This window comes from Hyperolius riggenbachi, chromosome 1 (assembly GCF_040937935.1).
Source record: "Hyperolius riggenbachi isolate aHypRig1 chromosome 1, aHypRig1.pri, whole genome shotgun sequence".
Lineage (NCBI taxonomy): Eukaryota > Metazoa > Chordata > Amphibia > Anura > Hyperoliidae > Hyperolius > Hyperolius riggenbachi.
In genome coordinates, this window is record NC_090646.1 from 149122641 (window position 1) to 149146039 (window position 23399).

General features: G+C 46.0%; 1 protein-coding gene across 1 annotated transcript in view; it reads left to right on the forward strand.

Annotated features, from left to right (window-relative positions):
* Nucleotides 1–7173: 7173 nt before the first annotated feature.
* Nucleotides 7174–23399, forward strand: part of LOC137568225 (cytochrome P450 3A24-like) — a 40810-nt gene continuing 24584 nt past the window's right edge. The window contains exons 1-3 of the mRNA XM_068278743.1: nucleotides 7174–7347; nucleotides 11585–11678; nucleotides 20273–20325. Of these exons, the coding sequence (XP_068134844.1) occupies nucleotides 7277–7347; nucleotides 11585–11678; nucleotides 20273–20325 (218 nt within the window). The 5' untranslated portion in view covers nucleotides 7174–7276. The remainder of the gene's footprint in view (nucleotides 7348–11584; nucleotides 11679–20272; nucleotides 20326–23399) is intronic.

Consider the following 23399-nt stretch of genomic DNA (forward strand, 5'->3'; position numbering starts at 1 on the left):
GGCTGACGTCAGGACGTCGGCTGACGTCGATGACGTCACTCCGCTCGTCGCTATGGCGACGATATAAGCAAAACAAGGAAGGCCGCTCATTGCGGCCTTCCTTGTTTATTCTGGGCGCCGGAGGCGATCGGAAGATCGCCTCCGGAGCGCCCTCTAGTGGGCTTTCATGCAGCCAACTTTCAGTTGGCTGCATGAAATAGTTTTTTTTTTATTTAAAAAAAACCCTCCCGCAGCCACCCTGGCGATTTAATCAGAACGCCAGGGTGGTTAAAGACACAGGATCAGCAGGAGAGTCAGGCAACTGTTATTATGTTAAAAGGAAAAATCCAAATCCTTCTCAGTTTAGGTTCCCTTTAAACGTTGCAATAACCGGGGGGCAATTGGGCAAAAAAGATATGTGGGTTTTAATTATGGTAGCATGTATTATTTAAAAACTATAATGGCCGAAAACTGTGAGAGATAATTATTTTTTTCCTATTATTTTCTTATTCCCATTAAAAACGCATTTATAATAAAATAATTCTTAGCAAAAAGTACCACCAAAAGAAAGCCTAATTGGTGGCAAACATTTTTTTTTTTTAAAAATGTAGAGATCATTTCAGTGTGATAAATACTGATAAAATTATTGGCATATGAATGAACGCAGCGCTGAAAAGTGAAAATTGCTCTGGTTTTTAAGGGGAAAAACCCTTGGAGGTAAAGTGGTAAAATATGTTTATAACTATATAGAACAGTTTGTACAATACTGCAACATGGCACAACAAAAATAAGTAATCAAAACAGTGCAGTATACTTTTGTAAATAAAGACATCTTTGTAAGTATGAAACGTAAATCGAGTCATTTCTAAGTAGGGCACTGCCTGCACTTCCTTCAGTGCGGATGAAGCTGTGTGTACAATACATCCTAACATTTTCCTCTGCGCTATTTTTTTTTTTTAGGTCACTGATTACTGTTTATATTATAGCTAAAATGTAATCACAGAAATTACTCACAGCGTTTGTTGTAATAGCTGGATTACTCAACTTCATAACGATAAGAAGTCTGACTTGTCCAGCAAGTATAATAGGGTAGGCTAGCTGTAAAACATGTCAGTGCATGTCCAAATCTGAAACATGAATAGAAAATGTTTTCTTATTATTATCATTGATAAGTACAAAATACAAGTAACTGGCAACAGTAGTGGTTAGTGGCTTTAGATTATCTGTCATTTAAATAGCACCTGATTGGCTGTGAGGAGGGCCATGGAAATATGTGGGTGTGGCCACAGGGCTCTGGATCTGTTCAGAAAGGTTTTGGGCAAAAACCACCACGGCAATTTTGCTGACGGGGCAAGGTGTAACAATGTGTGGTGTTTGGTGCACACTCAGAGTATTCAGATTATTGGTGATCCGCAGTATCACCAACAATGCTGATATATCCGATTATGTGGCGATCTGCGGAATCACCAATAATGCGGGTGAAAGACAGTGGAAAACCCACCACACTGATATCTTTAAGAGGGCTGGCTACCTCTAAAAGAGAAACGTAGTGTGTGCGATTCTGCGACTAGATGAGGTAACGCTAGAGTTGCGTTCCCCAGCAGCAACGGTATACTGGGGAACCACTGAGACTTCCGCAAGGAGGGATTCAGCAGAATTAACCCTTTAGTGGGAGAACCACCTAAGAGGGCAAAGTCAAACGGAAACGGTTCGGTAACAACTGGCTGCGAGGTACCGAATCGTGAAACAAAGAGCAGAGTCAGAAATCTAGCCAAGGTCAGTAACGGAAATCAGATAGGTGGAGGTACAAGTCAGAAAGCCGAACTCGTGGTGAAATAGACAAGCAGAGGTTCGGCAGCGGGAGATCAGAAAATGGCACAGATAACAATAGTGCTTGCGAATATATTGGCACAAACCAATATATGTCGCAGATCAGAAAAATAACAAATCTGACTGTTGTGGGCTAGTTACGGCAAGCCGCACTTGGCCCACGATGGTACTGACTGTCAGATCGCTATCTGGCTGACTATTCGATCAACTGACTGGCTGACTATAACAGAGATCAGGTCACATACAGATATACAATAATCAGGAAAACAACAAAGACTGACTGATGAGAGACAGGAGCCTTGCTCCAGCTAGGACTGTCTCTCTCGGATCTAACTAAGGTCTGAGGGCTATCACAAAGTAACGCTTACTGCAGACAACTTGCAACTGACCGAATGCCTGCTTTATACTGTGCTGGGTTCCAACAGCCCGCCCAGCCAATCAGCCAATCACAGCACAGCTCAAGGGCCTTGCAGCACAGCTCAAGGACCTTGCTGAGGTCAGCTGACCAGCCGGTCAGCTGACTCTCCTTCTAAGAGTATAAAAGGCTCTATTGCACACGCGCGCAGCCCCTACGGGGTCCAGACTGGATTGAGGATAGCTTTGGTGTGTGACAGGCCCTGAGGCCTGTGAGGGAAGAACCGGACCACAGCCTTGACGTAAAGTACGCCGAGAGGCCTGTGACCGAACGGTGAATCGCACCGCTGATGCGGACGTTTCTCCGCGTTCTGCATGCGACCCTGCGGTGGATGGTGCCACTGATGCGGACGTGGACAAACTTCAGCGTTCTGCTTGCTGAATGCGGTCAGGCTGTCGTCTTATGACACAAGGTTTACAAATGTTGTACAAGAGAAAGAGCTCTGTGCTCTGACCAGTCATCACCTGACATAAATACTGGCTGCCTCAAGTCTATCGACTATGGCTCGGTCCACATACAGATCGGATCCGTTTCAAACGGATCAGTTTCTCTAAAACTGCCTCCACTCCACCTCCACTGCACATTGGGGGGATGTTGGTGGAAAAAGTGCCCTGTGTCCGCCTCCTGGGCACCACCATCTCCAACATCCTGAAGTGGAAGGCAAACACTGTCTCCACCCAGAGGAAAGCCCCGCAGAGGCTTTACTTCCTCCGCCAACTAAAGAAGTTCGGCATGTCCCAAAAACTCCTGACAAGCTTCTATACCGCAACCATCGAATCCGTCCTCTGTTCTTCCATCCTTGTCTGGTATGCTGGCTCCACCGAAAGCGACAGACGCAAACTACAGAGGGTCATCAAGTCAGCGGAAAGGATCATCGGGAACTCACTCCCTGCCCTAGACTTTCTTTACAATGCCAGACTACGCTCCAGAGCATTGAAGATTGCCAAGGATCCATCTCACCCTGGCCACCAGTTTTTCAATCAGCTCCCCTTGGGGCGGGGGTATCTGAGGTACCGGTCCATCTCTACAAAGACCACCAGACACAAAAACAGCTTCTTCCCCTCAGCGGTAAAGTCACTGAACTCCATAAACTCTGGTCATGCTCTCCCCCCTTAGACTTTCTGCCTGTATCCCACTTAGTTATGGAAAATTGTGGTTTATGTATATGTTTATGTGTTGAAGAGATGTCTATGTCTCTATGTATATGCCCTGTATTCATGTGCCAATCCCATTGATGTACAGACTCTTATCCCGGAAAAGCCGAGAACCGCCTGCTTTTACATGCTTCCCAAAGTCCACAAAGAGGGGAACCCAGGCAGGCCCATAATCTCAGGGAATGGAACTCTCACAGAGAATATCTCAGGGTGGTTGGAAAACATTTTGAAGCCTCTAGTCTGTAAAAGACCCAGCAACATTCAGGATACTACACACCTCCTGAACCAACTGGCAGCCATTGGCCCAGTGCCTGGAGGCACCATTCTTGCCACTATGGATGTAGAGTCTCTGTACACCAACATTCCCCACAATGATGGTATTGTGGCCTGTCGCAAATATCTTCAAGGTTTGGGCACACCTATAAACTCAATTGCTGGACTAATGAGATTCGTTCTCACCCACAATTATTTCACTTTTGGGGAAGACCTCTATTTACAGCAAATGGGAGTGGCAATGGTCTCACGGTTTGCACCGCAGTACGCAAATCTCTTCATGGCAAAGAATGAAGAAGAATACCTGAATACTTGTCATATAAAACCCATGGCCTACTTCAGTTTTATCGACGACATCTTGATCATCTGGTCTGCAAGTGAGGAGGATCTTATCCAATTTCACAGGAACTTCAATGCCTTCCATCCCACAATCAAACTGAAATTGAGCTACTCTCACAGGGAGATTAACTTTCTTGACACCACCATATACATCAGAGAGAACAGCTTACAAACGTCCATGTACCGCAAACCGACGGATCGTCCCACATACCTCAGGTATGACAGTTTCCACCCCAAACATATAAAGAATTCCATAATTTACAGCCAGGCAATAAGATGCAATCGGATCTGTTCTGACAAGGATGACAAAGACAAACACCTGGATTACCTGAAGAAGAATTTCATAAAACAGGGATACAATCCTCTAATGGCTGAGACCCAAATCAAGAAAGTTAACAACATCCCTAGGACTCAGTTCCTGGAGTACAAGCAGAGCCAGGAAGAGAGCCGTGTCCCACTGGTAGTAACCTACAACCCACGCCTGGAAATCTTAAGAAAGATTGCAAAAGAACTTCATCCTGTTCTACACAAGGATCAGAGACTGAAAAAGATATTCCCTGAACCTCCCCTCCTAGTGTTCCGACAGCCACCCAATCTTAAGCAGATGACAGTGAGGAGTGCCTTAAATAGGCAAGAACAGAATGGAACATTCCCCTGCCGAGGGAAAACGTGTGGGACCTGTAAACACATCCATTCCACTGACAGGATACTAATACCAGGTACACAACAGGAATACAAAGTACAAGGGACCTTTTCCTGCAACTCATCTAATGTGGTATACGTGATCATGTGTGCAAAATGCCCCAAAGGAATTTATGTGGGAGAAACAAGTCAACCACTGCATGATCCCATGACACACCACAGATCCACTATTAACAGCTTGAAAAAGGATATTACAAAATATACTGATCTCCCAATACCAACACACTTTTGTTTACCTGGACACAGTTTAAGCTATTTTCGTGTCACTGTATTAATGGGTGGCTTCAAATCGGGAAACATGAGACTAACACAAGAAACTAAGTTTATACATTGGTTCAAAACTGTAGAAGATGGTTTAAACAAGGACTCTAACTTCTTGTGCTGGTACGATGGGTTTTAAATGCCACAATTCTTTTAATTTTAATTTTTCTATCTTTTCATTCATTTTTGTGCCATATGCTGTGTAAGATGGAATTCACTGTCACTATTCATTTTATTTGCTTTCAGGTGCTGGCTTTAAATGCCACAATTCTCTTATGGCCCATACTCACGGGCAACTTTTTGGGCCTGTCGCCAGCACACGTGAGCGTGTGGGTGACAGGCCGGCGACAGCTCCTCGCCAGGTCCCTCCGCGTACACACGCGGAAGAGGGACCAGCGGCGCGACGGAAGCTGTCGCCGACGTTTCTCCTCCCCCCCGCCGGAAGCTCCGTATTCCTCAATGGAGGTTGCTGTCGCTAGTCCGCGTGATACTCACGCGGACTAGCGACAGTTGCGGCGGAGTTGCGGCGGCAACTGTCGCTAGGCGATTGAGCAGTTTAATCGCCTGGCGACATCAGCGACGAGCGACAGTTCGGGGTGCACGCCCGTGCAACGGCACATACTCACGGGCGACCTCTCGCCGCAACACGCGCGCGCCGCGTGTTGCGGCGACAATTGTAGCCCGTGAGTATGGGCCATAAAGCTTAGAATTAATGGTGCATGTAACCAGGCCAGTCACCATTTGAATCCGGAATTTACGATGTCTCCCCATCACCAGAGTCTGCTTTATGTCATGTTGAGGATTCTATTGATCTTATCAGTTTAGATAGGATGCCTGGGAAAGCCTCCTCAGTAACAGTTAAGGCATCTAATTACATTTATGTTTGCTAAAGAATGTTTCTCCTCTGTATGTCAGTGTATATAAGCTGTGTTTTTCAGTTTTGGTCAGGAACCAGTCCAACGAAGGCTTTTTATAAGTCGAAAGCTCACTGTTTATCCATCTCTAAGTTAGCCAATAAATGGTATCATCCTGATTCAAAACTTCTTGCTTTTACTAATGGCTAACACGGTACAACACTTTACTGCTTCTACAGAGGTGAATGAGGGAGGGCTGGTGCACACCAAGAGTGCTTCTGAGCGTTTTTCAAATCTACAGTGCTTGGTTCTCACAGCAGCGTTGTGATTTTTTAAAAATCGCAAACACACTGTATGTAGCATTTTTTGGAGCGAATCATTCAAAAATCGCTCTGAAAATCGCTTCATAAAATCGCACTCACAAATTGCTAGCGATTGCCATTGCAATTTTGGTGTGCACTAGCCCAGAGAGAGGAGGAGTGGAGAGAGACTGAGAATAGCCTGAGATGCAGTCTCACATCACACAGAGGCTACTTGCCTATAATATGACTCCTGTCCCTGCTGGTCTCTCACACAAGTCAGAAAGCAGTCCTCCTGGAGTCTAGGGACTGTCAAAAACTTTTCAACTTGTATAACACCTTACCCACACATGCAGTCATTATAACAATGGGGAGAGAGACCAGACAGATGTTTGCCCACGGACCCTCCAGGCAAGCTCTGCATCATGCTGTGTATATTTACCAGCTTGCCTGCCCTCTAATTGCACTTTTATCAGCTAGTCTAATGTTTCACATTGCCTTACAACAACAAACCTAAATACACCAGACTGGCCCTAAATCACTGAATGAAAGGAGGCCTGGAGGGAAATTGCCCCCCTGGGCCCTGGCCAGTCCGCCCCTTGTGGAACACCTCCAAGCTCACTCCAACCAGAATATTCCCAAATTCCTTCTGATTTAAGAAATCACACTTCTGTTTTGCATACTACTTACTGAGATAGACCTGCTGCTGGGACTTATCACTGGATCAATTAGCATTTTTGTGAACCGTTGTCAGGAACTCTCTCTTTATCCTTGTTTGTAATGTACTAATTGGTTAATTTTTTTTTAGTTCTAAATATATGTGGTACAAAGCATTGTAAAAGGTAATTATCTGAAAATCTGATAAACGGTAATATTCCTAAATCCCTTTCTCTTCTCCCGTATCTCTTGTAGATACGTGGCTTATGTTATGCATGTTATCATTATTCTATAAAAAAAAAAATGACAGAGCTGTGCGTGCTTCGCACACACATGCTGGGCCTCTGGCACTCTGCCTTGCACTGTACTTCCTCATGAGACTCCTCCCAGATAGCAAACAGTATAACAGCGGCTTCAGTAGTGCAGAGAGCTAGAAGTGTAAGCATAAGCAGAGAAGAAGGGAAAGACCTGGTATACAGAGGAGAGATCTCATCAGTCACACAAGAAACAAGCATGTATTTCATCCCAGATTTCTCCAAGGAAACGTGGTTTCTGCTCATTGTTTTTCTAGGACTTCTCATTATGTAAGTATGTCTCAAATGAGGATTGGCTATTTACGTCCATGCCCTCTTAATTGTTTCTTGCAGGCATCCCTGTTGTTTTTGCTCTGCCTCTATGTTTTGTTAGATGTGTTTGTATTTTGAGCATTGCCACACTTATGTTGCTTATCACCTGTCAGCACTGTATTAGTTTTCTAACTTTTGCACAGTGCCACAAAAGATTTCAGCACTATAATTAATCATTAATAGACGCTCCATCCATGTAATCTTGTTTTTGTCCTGGTTACTACATATACCTCCTACGGCCCCGTTCACATTACAAAACGCGGATGGCCATGCGTGCGGAACGCAACGCACGCCATCCGCGTTTGTGTGCGTTGCGTGGCTGATCCCATCACTGAGAAGTGAATGGGTCAGCCACGCGTTTTTGCAAAAAATGCGTGCAGCATGCGTTCCTGGACCGCACAGGTCCGGAACGCATGCAGTGTGAACATCAGACAGTGCACTCTATGCATTGTCTGTCGTGCGTGTCGGCCTCCCGCACACGTTTCCAAAACGCGGCTGGAAACGCGTGCAGTGTGAACGGGGCCGTACAAGCAACAAGCGTTTTTGACAAAGTAAATAACTCTGCCAGATGTAAAATGTATCCTTCTCAAATAGGGGATGAAATGCAATTCTAACCATCCTAAGGATTCTTCAATGGCCAATGCTCAACTTAAAAAAAAACAGTGCTCGAGTAGTTCATGCATGATAAATGACCTATGTGTGTAATTCCCCATTCCCCAAATAGCAGTACAGTAGTATCCCTTTATAGTAAACGCCCAGGAGTCTGGCCAAGTATTTTACTATACTGTATCAGAAGCTTACTACAGTATATCAGTATTCACCATACATTATACTGTATATACATTGAGGCACACAGTTGGGACCTGGGGACTGAGTTTACTTTAGCAAGAGGTTTACTTTATCAGACTTTAAGCCTCATCTACACGCGTAGATGAGGCTGCGATCCGGCGGCTCGATTAGTCGCCGGATCGCATGTTCTGCGTGCCCGCCGCGTCCCTGCTCGCCGTGCGTGCGCCGCATTAGATTTCCCGCTCGTCCTCGCCGGCGCCGCTTATCTTCCGCTCGATTCCCTGCCATTGTCCCCTCGCGGGGAGCGAGCAGGGAATCGGTGGAAGCAAGATCCGTCCTGTTGGATCTTATCAATCGAGCCGCATCAGCGGCTCGATTGATAAGGAGCATCGCGGCCGCATCTACGTGTGTAGATGCGGCTTTACTATACTGAGATTCTACTGCATAAGGAGTATTGGACAGCATTGAACAGCAGTAGTAGATGGCCACCTCCCCGATGGCACTGACTTCCCATAAAATGGAAAATCCTCTTCAAGATAGGCTCTATTAACATTCAAATTTTTACTCAGTTTGGGCCATGAATATCTGAAGGATTTGTTGCAACTGTATTACCCCTCCCACAATATTAGACAAAAAAATCAACAAACTAACAACTTGGTCAACCCCAGAGTCCACCTCAAAACCTTTAGAGCCAGAGCCATCTGTCATGCTGCCCCTATACTTTGGAATTACTTGGCACACACAGTCAGGACATCGCCATCCCTGGAAGCACTGAAAGTAACCTTTTTAATCTGGCAATTACTTGACTTGACTATTTCCTATGTAAGACAGTCTACTACAGTACCTCACAAAATTGAATACACCTCTCACATTTTTGTAAATATGTGATTATATGTTTTTATAGGCAAACTGATACAATGGGCTTGATTCATTAGACCTCATTAAATCTACCGCACACATACAGCACAGGTTAATATTCGCTTGTGCACGTTGCGTGCAGTCCTGTCAGTGTACCGTGGGCTCCTAACTTACGCAGTGGGCCTAACTGCCACACAATGTGCTCGTAGCGTGACTGCGGTACTCCACTAGAGTGCTTGTGAAGTACCGCGGTTAATTAAAGAGACTCAGAACTGAGTCTTCCTGCTGTTTTTTTTTTTTACTTACCCGGGTCTTCCTCCAGCCCTATAAGCATGGATGTGTCTGTTGCCATCCTCCTCGGTAAGTGACTCAGAGACATCAGCGGCAGACCTTCTGTCAATGCGCGGACCTTCTGCACAAGCGCAGAAGGCCCAGGCTGATGTCACTCAGTCAGACTGAGCCCGACTGAGCCGCGTACCGGGAGTTGACTGTGGCTGAACGGAGGACGGCGAGGGACACATCCATGCTTATGGGGCTGGAGGAAGCCCCGGGTAAGTAAAAAAACAGCAGGAAGACTCATCTCTGAGCATCTTTAACGATGTAGTGACCACGCTATTGAAAGTACCGGCAGTTAGGAGCATCGCACGTAAATGAAGAGCACATGCTGACAGGACTGCGCGCAGCGTAAGCAAGCTAATATTAACCCACGCTGCGTGTGCATGGTAGATTCAATGAATCAAGACTAATGTAAGGTAGTCAGTGTTCAGCTTGTATAAGGCTAGGTTCACAGTGGTCAGTTGCATAACTCACGAGTTATAATCAGGGCTGTGGAGTTGGTACAAAAATCTTTAGACTCCAACTCCGACTCATCAGTTTATGAAGTCACGACTCTGACTCCAACTCCGACTCCGGGTACCCAAAATGGCTCCGACTCCTCGACTCCAACTCCTTAGTCTAATACTTAACAGGGATGTGGATTTTGTACAAAAATCAGTCGACTCCCGACGCCGACTCCTCAGTTTATGAAATCAACGACTCCGACTCCGGGTGCCAAAAATTGCCCCGACTCCTCGACTCCAACTCCGACTCCACAGCCCTGGTTATAATGACTGTGAACTGCAATGGAGACTGTACATAGACTGTAATAATACAAAGCCTGCAAGCAGCAAGTTAGAGTAACATGACCCCGTGACTGTGAACACATCCATAGAATTGTATAGGCAGCAAGCTGACATGCAGAATTATTCTGCAACGCAACTGAGCACTGTGAACAGGGCCTAACAGTGTAAACTAAGGCTAATTAGTACTTAGGGCAAGGCTGTAATGACACCCAGTAAATAAATCCCTTTTGCCTCAACAGCAAAACTATTTTTTTCCCATTCATTTCAGGCATTTCATTTTGTTCAAAATTATGTTTTTGGTTTTTTTTAACGTTACCTACTAGTTCATGTTAAATGTTATTTTCATTGATACGTCCACTTTAAGGCTCCATTCCTACTTCAGCGGATGCAAAATGGACACGGTAGCGGATGTACTCCGTCCATTTTGCATCAACTCTGCACCATTCTCTTCTCATCCGCCCATCCGAAGTGGTCTCTGCTCAAGTGTCCCACTGCCGCTCTTTCTCTCTGTACTCAGTCCGGAGGCTGGCAGCAGCATGGGGCTCTCCATAGGAAGCAATAGACCAATTCTCCCTAGCAACATGGAGAATTTTCATTGGTCCACCATGTATCAATGAGAATTGTTCTTGTTGCTGAGGATTCCCATTGGTCTTTTGCAGCCCAGTAGAGATTTTCATGTTTCTGCCGGCCACTGGGCTGTATACAGGAAGCGAGTGGCAGCGATCAGGGCCGGGACACACGGGCTGTATGGAAGAACGCATCCGCCTGGCCCGGGATTATCATGGACTGCACAGATGTGAGGCCCGCTTACTGCAACAGATCCCGCAATCCGTTGCAGAGTGACAAGTGTAAACGGCTCCTATTTATAAAATAGGAGTCATTCAGGCCTTGTTCACATTGCGCTCCGTTCGCGTATCCATCCGCGTTTGGCGTTTTTTGAGGCAATTTTTATTTCCAATTCCCGGGGATTACCTGTGCGTTTTTATTTTTTATTTTATTTTTTTGTGAACTGCTTTTCTAAGCGGTTTTGCCAAGCGATTGCATTTTTAGTGAACTCTTTGATCCGGAAAAGAATAAATACAATGTATTTATTCTTAAAAACGCGAACGCAATTGGTGCACAAAGCAATTTTGTGAGCGTTTGCGTTTTTCCTATACCTTTCATTGAGAGAAAATCGCCTCAAAATGGCCCATGCACTGCTTTTCTGAGCGGATCGGAAATGAACCGCTCAGATGTGAACTGTCTCATAGAGAATAATGGTGTAAGCGCTTTTAGGGCGATTTTGAAAAATCGCCAGCGCTTAAAAAAAGCGAAAATCGCCTCTAGTGTGAACGAGCCCTCACTGTCAGTTTTACAATGAGCGGAGTACGGAAAAAGAGGGCTAAGTGGGGTGAATATTCACCATAATCTTTTTGTTATCTTTGTAGCTATGTGATTTGGCCCTACCGAGTTTTCAGAAAGTATGGAATACCTGGCCCTAGGCCCCTCCCATTTTTTGGGACTTTTCTTGGCAACAAAAATGTAAGTATAGAAATGGCATTTGATTGAACAGGTTTTGTTGGACATCTGCATTCATTACAGTCATATGATCTTCAGGTGTCACCAAATCAGATGAGCCCACATTATCTTGTTTACACATAATGCAACAGAAGGCTAGAGGAAACTGAATTGTGTCCCTTAATCCAGAGCACATAAGCCAAGCATTCAATGACAACAAAATACAATGCACACAGTTTAACAGGAAACAAAGTAAAAACAAACAGAATATATCATGCCCCATTCTGACTTTGATACATGAATATTATCTCTTAAAAGAAGCCTATACAGAAAAAATATGGTTGTCAGAAATCTGATCAGCAATGATTAACTAGAGAAATATGACTGCAAACACAGGAGATTAAATACATGCCCTTGTAAATTACTATGTGATTACTCAGGGTTGCTAGAATATGTCAGGTAAAAGGATAAAGAATCCTGTTAAAAACAAAAGGTCAAACTATTTCAGACGAGTCTTGGAGCAAAAATCAAACAACCTGCTGTTACTAGAGTACTCTTGAGCGGATGCAAAACGGGCACAGTAAGTGCATACACTAAGCAGATCCACTTCGTCCATTTTTGCATCCACTTGTAGTTTCTGCGCCGGTGTAATGTCAGAATGGGCAGCCCCAAGCAGATTGGGCAGCTCTGTTGGTTCTGCGCATGCGGATGTAGAACGTGCGTGCTGCGTCATCATTAGGTAAAGAGCATAATTTTAGTGCTGCACTGCTCCGCCCCTCGCCGCCGAATTAAAATAGTTGGTTGAGCGCAGCAACAGCACCCCCCCCCCCCCCCCCCCACCATCCTCTATCAGGCAATACAGGGATAACACACAATCAGCACCTCTCTAATTCAATGCAGAAAATGATGCTGAGGATATCGGGGAGGACAGTAGGAGGCTATTATGCTGATGACAGTGCTGGTGGTGGGCAGAGGCAGCAGCACCAGAAACACGGGCATTCGTACCACATTGTCATGTTCTGATGACGTGTAGCCCAATGCTCTAGTACGTGATGACGTTTCCCTTCAGTGTTCTGGGCTGCTCTCGGTCTGCCCATTCTGACATTACACCGGATGCTCCGCTTCCGCCCATCCTCTTTGCCCTAGATCGCCACTCATGTGTCTCTTTCCGCCAATCACCGCTGCCCGGTCCTACTGTACTCAGCCCAGAGGCCAGCAACAGTATGGGGCTCTCCATAGGATGCAATAGACCAATTCTCCCTAGCAACAGTGAGAATTTTCATTGGTACACCATGAACCAATGCAAATTCTACCTGTTGCTGAGGCTTCCCATTGGTGTTTTGCAACTCAATGGAGATCATTCTGCCGGCCACCAGGCTGTGTACAGGGATCGAGAAGTGGCGTGGGCGGCGATCAGCGGTGGGACACGAGTATTATGTTACAGCAGTGATTGAAGCGGACGAGGCGACTAGGCTAGTGTCGCCTAGTGAGAACAGGTACTGTCTGTTCTCATAGGCTTTCATTGCATACATTTTACCGGCTGGTCTGGTAAAATGTGCAAAGTTAGTATTCTATGCGGCAGTCAGGGCTGGTGCACACCAAAACCCGCTAGCAGATCCGCAAAATGCTAGCAGATTTTTAAACGCTTTTTTTTATTTTTATGAGGCGTTTTGCTAGCGTTTTGCGGATTGCTGCTGCGGTTTTCAGTATAGTAGATTTCATATATTGTTACAGTAAAGCTGTTACTGAACAGCTTCTGTAACAAAAACGCCTGCAAAACCGCTCTGAAGTGCCGTTTTTCAGAGCGGTTTGCGTTTTTCCTATACTTAACATTGAGGCAGAAACGCACCCGCAATCCAAAAAATGCCTCACCCAGGCATTTTTCGTTTCTGCAAAACGCCCCCCGCTCTGGTGTGCACCACCCCATTGAGTTACATTGACCAAGCAGATCCGCAGCCGCAAGCGGATCTGAAAACGCCCAAAAAGCCGCTCGGTGTGCACCAGCCCTCAGTTTGCTTTTTTTTTAACAAGTGGAAGCTATTTATAACATTAGGATCCGCTTCTGCTCTGAGCAAAGGTTAAAAACAGGGGTACATTTTTTTTTTTTTTTTACTAGTGTGAACCTGCTTTTAATAGTAAAAGAAATGTAGATTAGTGTTCTACACATTTAGGGGGTATATAGAGATGTTTGATTTTCCTTTTGATTTATTTCTGAGCAGTCTTTTACAACCTGCAGGCTGATACTCACTAGGGCCTAGTGCACACCAAAAACCACTAGCAGATCCGCAAAATGCTAGCAGATTTTGAAACGCTTTTTCTTATTTTTCTGCAGCGTTTCAGCTAGCGTTTTGTGTAGCGGTTTTGGTATAGTAGATTTCATGTATTGTTACAGTAAAGCTGTTACTGAACAGCTACTGTAACAAAAAACGCCGGCAAACCGCTCTGAAGTGCCGTTTTTCAGAGCGGTTTGCGTTTTTCCTATAATTAACATTGAGGCAGAAACGCATCCGCAATCCAAAATCTGCAGCAGCCCGGGAGTATGCGTTTCTGCAAAACGCCTCCCGCTCTGGTGTGCACCAGCCCATTGAAATACATTACCCTAGCGGATCCGCACCCGCAAGCAGATCGCAAACCGCAGCGGAAACGCTCCGGTGTGCACTAGGCCTAGGTGTGCTTTTGCACTGCTTGCTTATCACCGGCAATCAGCAAAGCTTTATGCCAGTGGACCCCTATGGTGGACCCGCAAGCAGCATTGCAATTGCAAAACACTGCTTGCAGCATTTTGTGAGCAACCCCAGAGCGATCGCTACAGTAGCCAAATTGTGATCGCTGTTGGGATTTCTGTGAAATCGCTGCACTTTCATGATTTAGAAAATTTTAGGTGCTTTGCAATTGCCACAAAGTGCCCGTCCCTTATTTATAAATAGAGGCAGTGATCTTTGTGTTCAGTTGTCATATGTTAATGGTACACAATGAAGAACTGCAGATGTACAGGAAACAGGAGCTTAATGCATCTCTGAGGGCCCTTTTCCACCAGCGCGTTTGCGCTGGCTGAATCGCAAAACCGCAAACCGCTAGCGATTTTACAATCGCTACGGTTTGCTTTTTAACATAGGAATCGCGGTAGGTCATTTCCACTACCGCGATTCGCTTTTGTCGGGAACGCGAACGCGCGGCGGAGCGATAATTGCCGCGATTTTGCTATGCAGTGCATAGCATAGCAAAATCGCGGCCGCAAACGTCGGGGGAATCGCCGGTTTTGCGATTCAGCAATCGCTAGCGATTGCAGGTGGAAAAGGGCCCTGAGTAATTATTTGAGTTTCTATAAAGCATCTTGGCTATCTGAAGATGTGCTCTAGTAAAGGTGTGTTCCTAATACATAATAAAAATCAACCCTGGAAAAAACTCCCAGACCTCTTTACTCCAACAACAATTATACAATAAAAAACTCAGAACTCTCAATAGTGGGAGCAGGAACAGACAGCCATTGCTAAGAAATGGTATCCACTCAATCAGGCTTAAAATGTACCTAAGATGAAAAACATCTCAAGTACCATGCTTACCTGGGGCTTCCTTAAGCCCCCTTGAGGCCGTTCTGTCCCTCGCTGTCTCTCCGGGTGGCTCCTGTTCCCCGGAATATGACCCGAAAGACTTGCCAAGTCGTGCTTTGTCGCGCATGCATGACCCAGCCGCACGTGCTCCCACGTCTGGGAGCATTCTGCGCTTGCGCATTACTACTGCGCAGGCACAAAATGCTCCGGGGTCAGGAGTGTGAAAGGGAAGCGCGCCGGGATGTGCATGAGCAACAAAGCGTGACTCGGCCAAACTGCAGGGGACACCTGGGATGGCAGTGAGGGACTGAGTGACCTCAAGAAGGCTTAAAGGGATACTGTAGGGGGGTCGGGGGAAAATGAGTTGAACTTACCCGGGGCTTCTAATGGTCCCCCGCAGACATCCTGCGCCCGCGCAACCACTCACCGATGCTCCGGCCCCGCCTCCGGTTCACTTCTGGAATTTCAGACTTTAAAGTCTGAAAACCACTACGCCTGCGTTGCCGTGTCCTCGCTTCCCCTGATGTCACTAGGAGCGCACGGGGGAGGCACAGACCATACTGTGCCTGCGCAGTACGCTCCTGGTGCCATCAGCGGGAGTGAGGACATGGCAACGCAGGCGCAGTGGTTTTCAGACTTTAGGGCCCGTTCACACTGCACGCGTTTCCAGCCGCGTTTTGGAAACGCGTGCAGGTGGCCAAAACGCACGACATCAGACATTGCATAGAGTGCAATGTCTGATGTTCACACTGCATGCGTTCCGGACCTGTGCGGTCCGGGAACGCATGCTGCACGCAGATTTTGCAAAAACGCGTGGCTGTCCCATTCACTTTCAGTGATGGGATCAGCCACGCAATGCACACAAACGCGGATGGCCATGCGTTCGTACGCGTTGCGGTCCGCACGCGTTCCGCACGCATGGCCATCCGCATTTCTGATCTGAACGGGCCCGAAAAGTCTGAAATTCCAGAAGTGAACCGGAGGCGGGGCCGGAGAATCAGTGAGTGGCTGCGCAGGCCCAGGATGTCTGCGGGGGACCATTAGAAGCCCCGGGTAACTTCAACTCATTGTCCCCCGACCCCTCCCCCCCCCCCCCCCCCTACAGTATCCCTTTAAGGAAGCCCTAGGTAAGTATAGAACCTAAAATGTCTCATCTCAGGTTCACTTTAAGGCCCGTACACATGTCCAACAAAGTGTACGACCAACTCCACGACATGACAGGCCCCACGATAAACTGTTCACACAACTTGAATTTTCTGCGCACCAACCAACTGAACTACCAACCCTTTTGAATACTGCGTGTGCAAGTGAAGCAGCGTACTGCATGTCATGGCCGCATTCAAAACAAGCACAAGTCGCTCAAACGATTTGTACACACGTGGCCAGTTGCACAATATCAGCCCAACAGTCGTGTGAGTTGATCCGCCGGATGGATTGGTCAAATCGCCTGTTATCATTTGCTCGTCTATTTGTTTGTCGTGCGTACACATACCTGATTGTCATCCTTTAACCTGCTGAGCGGTCTGGACGAGCTCAGCTCGTCCAACACCGCCAGAGGCTGCCGCTCAGGCCCTGCTGGGCCGATTTTCACCAAATAAAGTGCAGCACACGCAGCCGGCACTTTGCCAGCCGCGTGTGCTGCCTGATCGCCGCTGCAGCGCGGCGATCCGCCGCGTGCAGCGGCGAAAGAGGGTCCCCCCAGCCGCCCGAGCCCAGCGTAGCCGGAACAAACAGTTCCGGCCAGCGCTAAGGGCTGGATCGGAGGCGGCAGACGTCAGGACGTCGGCTGACGTCCATGACGTCACTCCGCTCGTCGCCATGGCGACGAGGGAAGTGAAACACGGAGGGCCGCTCATTGCGGCCTTCCGTGTTATTTCTTGCCGCCGGAGGCGATCAGAAGATCGCCTCCGGAGCGCCCTCTAGTGGGCTTTCATGCAGCCAACTTTCAGTTGGCTGCATGAAATAGTTTTTTTTTTAATTAAAAAAAAACCCTCCCGCAGCCACCCTGGCGATTTAATCAGAACGCCAGGGTGGTTAAGGCTCATACACACGTCCAACAATCCTCCTGTTAGTTGTTCAGTTGGTTGATGCCCGGAAAATACAATTCTTGTAAATGGTTTGTCGTGGGGTTGGTCACGTTGACGAGTTGGTTGTGCATTTTGTTGGATGTGTGTACGAGCCTTAACATACAACTAGTTCATGGGGCTGGGCGGAAGCACACAGAGCAAAATGTAAAGTGACCTCAACTCAAAACTTTTCCACAATTAAATACTGATCTAATTAGATATAAAAGCCTGGGAGCAGACTTAAGATGCCCATAAATCTGGCTGCCAATGGACCATCTGATTTGATAAGTATTATTGAATCGGATGAAAATCGGTGCTGCCAAAAGCATGCCTGATTGACAATGTGACCAATTTCAACCTGAAATTGTTCGCATGTATCGATCGAACATGCTGCAGGATGTCAGGCCAAAGCGCTTGTTTAGGTGTGCGGTGGTAACAGCATGTAATAATTGTGAATGATGAACATGACAAAAATCCCCGGCCCCTATCCCCCCAGTGTACATGTACACCCCCCCCCCCCCCCGGGGGGGACCCTGCATTAATACTTTAAAGGAGAACTGAAGTGAGAAGAATATGGAGGCTGCCATATTTATTTCCTTTTAAACAATACACATTGCTTGGCAGCCCTGCTCATCTATTTGGTTGCTGAAGTGTCTGAATCACACCAGAAACAGGCATGCAGCTAATCTTGTCAGATCTGACAAAAATGTCAAACACCTGATCTGCTGCATGCTTGTTCATGGTCTATTGCTAAGGGCTTGTTTCCACTGTAGCGGTGCGGAATCGCCTGGATTCCACCGCTGAAGAAATCGCATGCGGCTGCGTTTCCGCATGCAGATTTACCCGCGATTTCGCATGCGATTTCGCATGGCAAGGAGCCATGCGAATTTAACCATGTCACTGCCTGTGTTAAGTTCCATTGGCTTTCATGCTAAATCGCATGCGAAATCGCGGGGAAATCCGCATGACAAAGCCGCATGCGATTTCCCTATTGAATACATTAGCGGCGATTCGCCCGCATTCCTGCCGCACGCGAATCTGCACGACCCTGTCGTGCAGATTTTCCCCGCACCGAAAAACGCCGCCGCACACGTGGAAACAGCCCCATCCACTAACATTAAGTATGCGAATCCGCATGCAGTGCCCGCATGCGGATTCGCTATAGTGGAAACGAGCCCTGAAAGTATTATAGGCAGAGGCTCAGCAGGGCTGCCAGGTAACTGGTATTGCTTAAAATGAAATAAAGATGGCAGCCTCCTTATACCTCTCACTACGGTTGTCTTTTAAGAGAACCAGAGATGAAGCACCCTCATGTATTTTACCATATATATCAGTGGGAACATGACAGTAAACACCTACTCTGCTCTTTGTTTAATTCTTCTCTGCTAAATCTGCCTGTTATCAGCTGTGATAAGAATCCCCGACTGAGCATTCAGTCTAGCTTTGACACGAATGATTATAGCTGAGTCAGTCTTTTGTGATGTCTTTTCAAGCCTAAGCCTGCCCCCTTGTGGCTCTTATTTCCAGCTATGTATCCTCGTAGCAGGAAAGGCTTGAAAAGACATCAGAAAAGACTGACTCAGCTATAATCATTCGGGCAAAGCTAGACTGAATGCTCAGTCGGGGATTCTTATCACAGCTGATAACAGGCAGATTTAGCAGAGAAGAATTAAACAAAGACCAGAGTAGGTGTTTACTGTCATGTTCCCATTGATATATATGGTAAATACATGAGAGTGTGTCGTCGCTGGTTCTCTTTACCTCTCCGCCACCCGCTGGACTCCTCTTCCAGGTTCTTGCCTCACCATGTGTTTAGAAGAATTTGGTAGAGTCCGGCGAGTGGAGGAGGGGTAAAGTAATAATGCATTGGAGATTGGAAGGACAGTGGGGGGGATGGGGGCGATGAGGCGGTGCCACGAGGCTGATTGCCGAAATATTTCATGCTGAAATCGGTTGGGAATCGGCCTGCGGTTTATGGCAGCCAACAGATCTCTCTCTGATCAGTTCCGATCAGTGAGCGATCTGTCTTGATCGGCAGTCAAAATCGCTAGATGTATGGGCACTTTTACTGAGGTTGGCTGCAGGGCCATGGGCCCATTTACTGGCCAGGCACTTGCTCGACACAAGCGGTGGAGAGGTGGCCACCATACTGAGTCACATCTGAATGCTGCTGAACTCAGATGTGACATGTGGCAGTTTTTTGCAGCAGGGTAATCCCAACGTGTAACAAATGCTGCCATTTGGCTGCATGACATCACTGCCAAAAGTTGTTTGTGGCTGGCAGACAAGCACGCAGTTCAGCAGTCCTTCTGCAAGAGGCCTGAATTAATTCGATATAAACATTAGATCTAACAAAAATAAATAAGGAGGGCCCCTCAATTAGTGTTTAAAAAGCAGTGAGGCAGTGAAAATACAGAATAGCAGTATTCGAATACAGTGTTCTTCCCAGAATTTTTTTCCAGCCGGGTGGCATGAAAAAGTAGCCGAGTGGGACGAGATGAAAGAATGCAGGGCCAGCGCTTTTCTGCACAAGTCTGCTTACAGCAGAGAAGGAGGTGAGCCGATGACAGTCGGGTGCTCACCAAAACTAGCCGTTGGTGCACCCAGCTAAAATAGCCTGGGGAGAACACTGTGTAGTGTATTTTTTTGTGAATTCACACCATTTTCTTCTATACTGTGTGTCCCTTTGCATGCAACAAAATTAGAATAGCGAGGAGAGCGCCAGCGCATACCACTAAGGCTGCATCTGAAATGACCACCAGCTCAGTGTGCAGCACCTAAATAGACTTTCTGCACACTTCGCATTCAACTCAGATGTAAATCATATGCAAATCTGCTACTACTTATCATGCAAACAGGATAGGACAGGACAGTGTTTAGGGATGTGCAGCCTTTCCCCCACTATTTCTTAACAAAATTAGAATATTTATCATATTATTTTTTTTTTTTTTAAATGTATGTGTGTATTTCATGTATGTCGTTCTGTGTTTGTTCTTTTTAGGGTATTGCTGAATTTGATACAGAATGTTTCAAAAAATATGGAAAAATATGGGGGTAAGTTCTATATTTTATGGGTATATGTTTAAATATTATGCTTTCAGAAACATTTAAAGCACACCTGAAGTGAGAGGCATATGGAGGCTGGTACATTTATGTCCTTTTAAATTATACCAGTTGCCTGATATCTTTGGCTGCAGTAGTGGCTGAATCACACACCTGAAACTAATATGCAGCAAATCCAGTCAGACTTCAGTCAGAAACCTCTGCATGCTTGTTCATGGTCTATGGCTAAGGCCACATACACACATCAGACCATAGTCTTTTGAAAATGAAAGATCACAGACCAATTTTACCCCCGTCCATGTAGTATGAGAGCCATACTCTACACAGTCTATTCTATGGAGCTGAACTCCCCATCAGAAAAAAATCTTTGCAAGATGCTGCACACACTCAAAAGATCTGTAGCTGCAAAAGATCTGTTCCTGCCAAAAATCCATTCCTGCAAATTGCAATGATAGTCTATGAGATCTGCAGATCATCATACACACATGATTTAACTGAGATTCATCTGCAGATCAGATCCACCAGGATGGATTTTCAGATCTGCGGATGATTGCTTGATCTGCAGATGAATGTCAGTTAAATCATGTGTGTATGATGATCTGCAGATCTCATAGACTATCATTGCAATTTGCAGGAATGGATTTTTGGCAGGAACAGATCTTTTGCAGATACTAATCTTTTGTGTCTGTACAGCATCTGTGTGTGCAGCATCTTGCAAAGATTTTTTTCTGATGTGGAGTTCAGCTCCATAGAAAAGACTGTGTAGAGTATGGCTCTCATACTACATGAAGGGTGGTAAGAATGGTCTGTGATCTTTCATTTTCCAAAGACTATAGTCTGATGTGTGTATGAGACTTAAGATTATTAGAGGCAGAGGCTCAGCAGGACAGCCAACCAATCTGCATTGTTTAAAAGGAAATAATTATGTCAGCCTCTATCAAATTCCCCATTCGATCAATTTGCGGCCGATTTCGATCGATTCGATCTATCTGACAGGATGGAAGAACTAGGTCGATCTGCTGCTGGCAGCAGGTCGATGGCCTATAGAGTTGCATTGGATCTAATGGTTCAATAATGCATTTAGATAGATTTTCATATAGATTTCATTCTGAAATCTATTGGAAATATGTTCCTAGTGTGTGGCACATATCAGATAGATTCCTGTCAGATGAATGTCAGTTAAACAAGGTGTGTATGATGATCTGCAGATCTCATAGACTATGAATGCAATTTGCAGGAACGGATCTTTGGCAGGAACATAGCTTTTGCAGATACTGATCTTTTGTGTCTGTACAGCATCTGTGTGTGCAGCATCTTGCAAAGATTTTTTTCTGATGGGGAGTTCAGCTCCATAGAATAGACTGTGAAGGTATGGCTCTCATACTACATGGAAGGGGGTAAAATTGGTCTGTGATCTTTCATTTTCAAAAGACTATGGTCTGATGTGTGTATGTGGCCTTAAGGCTCATACACACATCAGGCTATAGTCTTTGGAAAATGAAAGATCACAGACCAATCTTACCACCCTTCATGTACTATGAGAGCCATACCTTCACAGTCTTTTCTATGGAGCTGAACTTCCCATTAGAGATGTAGTGAACGGTTCCCGAACCGTTCGCCGGCGAACATCTCTGGATACATGGGGCTTTTACTACTTCCGGGTCGCTCTGACACGGAGTAGTACGCCTGCGCTGCCCGGCAAAGCGCGTCCTAGATCGCGCTCCTGTTGCCGGGCACTCTATGCGCATGTGCGTGACGTCATGAACGACGTCACGCACATGCGCAGAGAGTGCCCGGCAACAGGAGCGCGATCTAGGACGCGCTTCGCCGGGCAGGGCAGGCGTACTACTCCGTGTCAGAGCGACCCGGAAGTAGTAAAAGCCCCAGAGATGTTCGCCGAGCGAACAGTTCGCAACAGCTCTACTCCCCATCAGAAAAAAAATCTTTGCAAGATGCTGCACACACAGATGCTGTACAGACACAAAAGATCAGTATCTGCAAAAGATATGTTCCTGCCAAAGACCCGTTCCTGCAAATTGCATTCATAGTCTATGAGAGCTGCAGATCATCATACACACCTTGTTTAACTGACATTCATCTGCAGATCAGACAATCATCTGCAGATCAGATCCACCAGAATGGATTTTCAGATCTGCAGATGAATGTCTGTAAAACAAGGTGTGTATGAGGATCTGCAGATATCATAGACTATGAATGCATTTTGCAGGAACAGATCTTTTGCAGATACTGATCTTTTGAATGTCTACAGAATCTTTGTGTAATCCAAGGAGAGTGAAAGGTGTGTGCTTCTGACCAGTTTCACCTGACTTATATACTGGCTGCCTCAAGTCTAATGACTCATTCAAATTTAAACTGACTCTCGTCTAAAGGCTTATACACACATCAGACCATAGTCTTTGGAAAATGAAAGATCACAGACCAATCTTACCACCCTTCATGTAGTATGAGAGCCATACCTACACAGTCTATTCTATGGAGCTGAACTCCCCATCAGACAGAAATCTTTGCAAGATGCTGGACACAAAGATGCTGTATACATTCAAAAGCTCAGTATCTGCAAAAGATCTGTTCCTGCAAAAGATCCGTTCCTGCAAAATGCATTCATAGTCTATGAGATCTGCAGATCATCATACACACCTTGTTTAACTGACATTCAACTGCAAATCAGACTATCATCTGCAGATCTGAAAAGCCATCCTGGTGGATCTGATCTGCAGATGAATGTCTGTTAAACAAGGTGTGTATGATGATCTGCAGATCTCACAGACTCCGAATGCATTTTGCAGGAACAGATCTTTTGCAGGAACAGATCTTTTACAGATACTGATCTTTTGAATGTGTTCAGTATCTTTGTGTGCAGCATCTTGCAAAGATTTCTGTCTGATGGGAAGATCAGCTCCATAGAATAAATTGTGTAGGTATGGCTCTCGTACTACATGGAATGGGGTAAAATTGGTCTGTGATCTTTCATTTTCCAAAGACTATGGTCTGATGTGTGTATGCACCCTTATTAAAATGGCAAAGCGTTGCCCTTCATTTCCTGG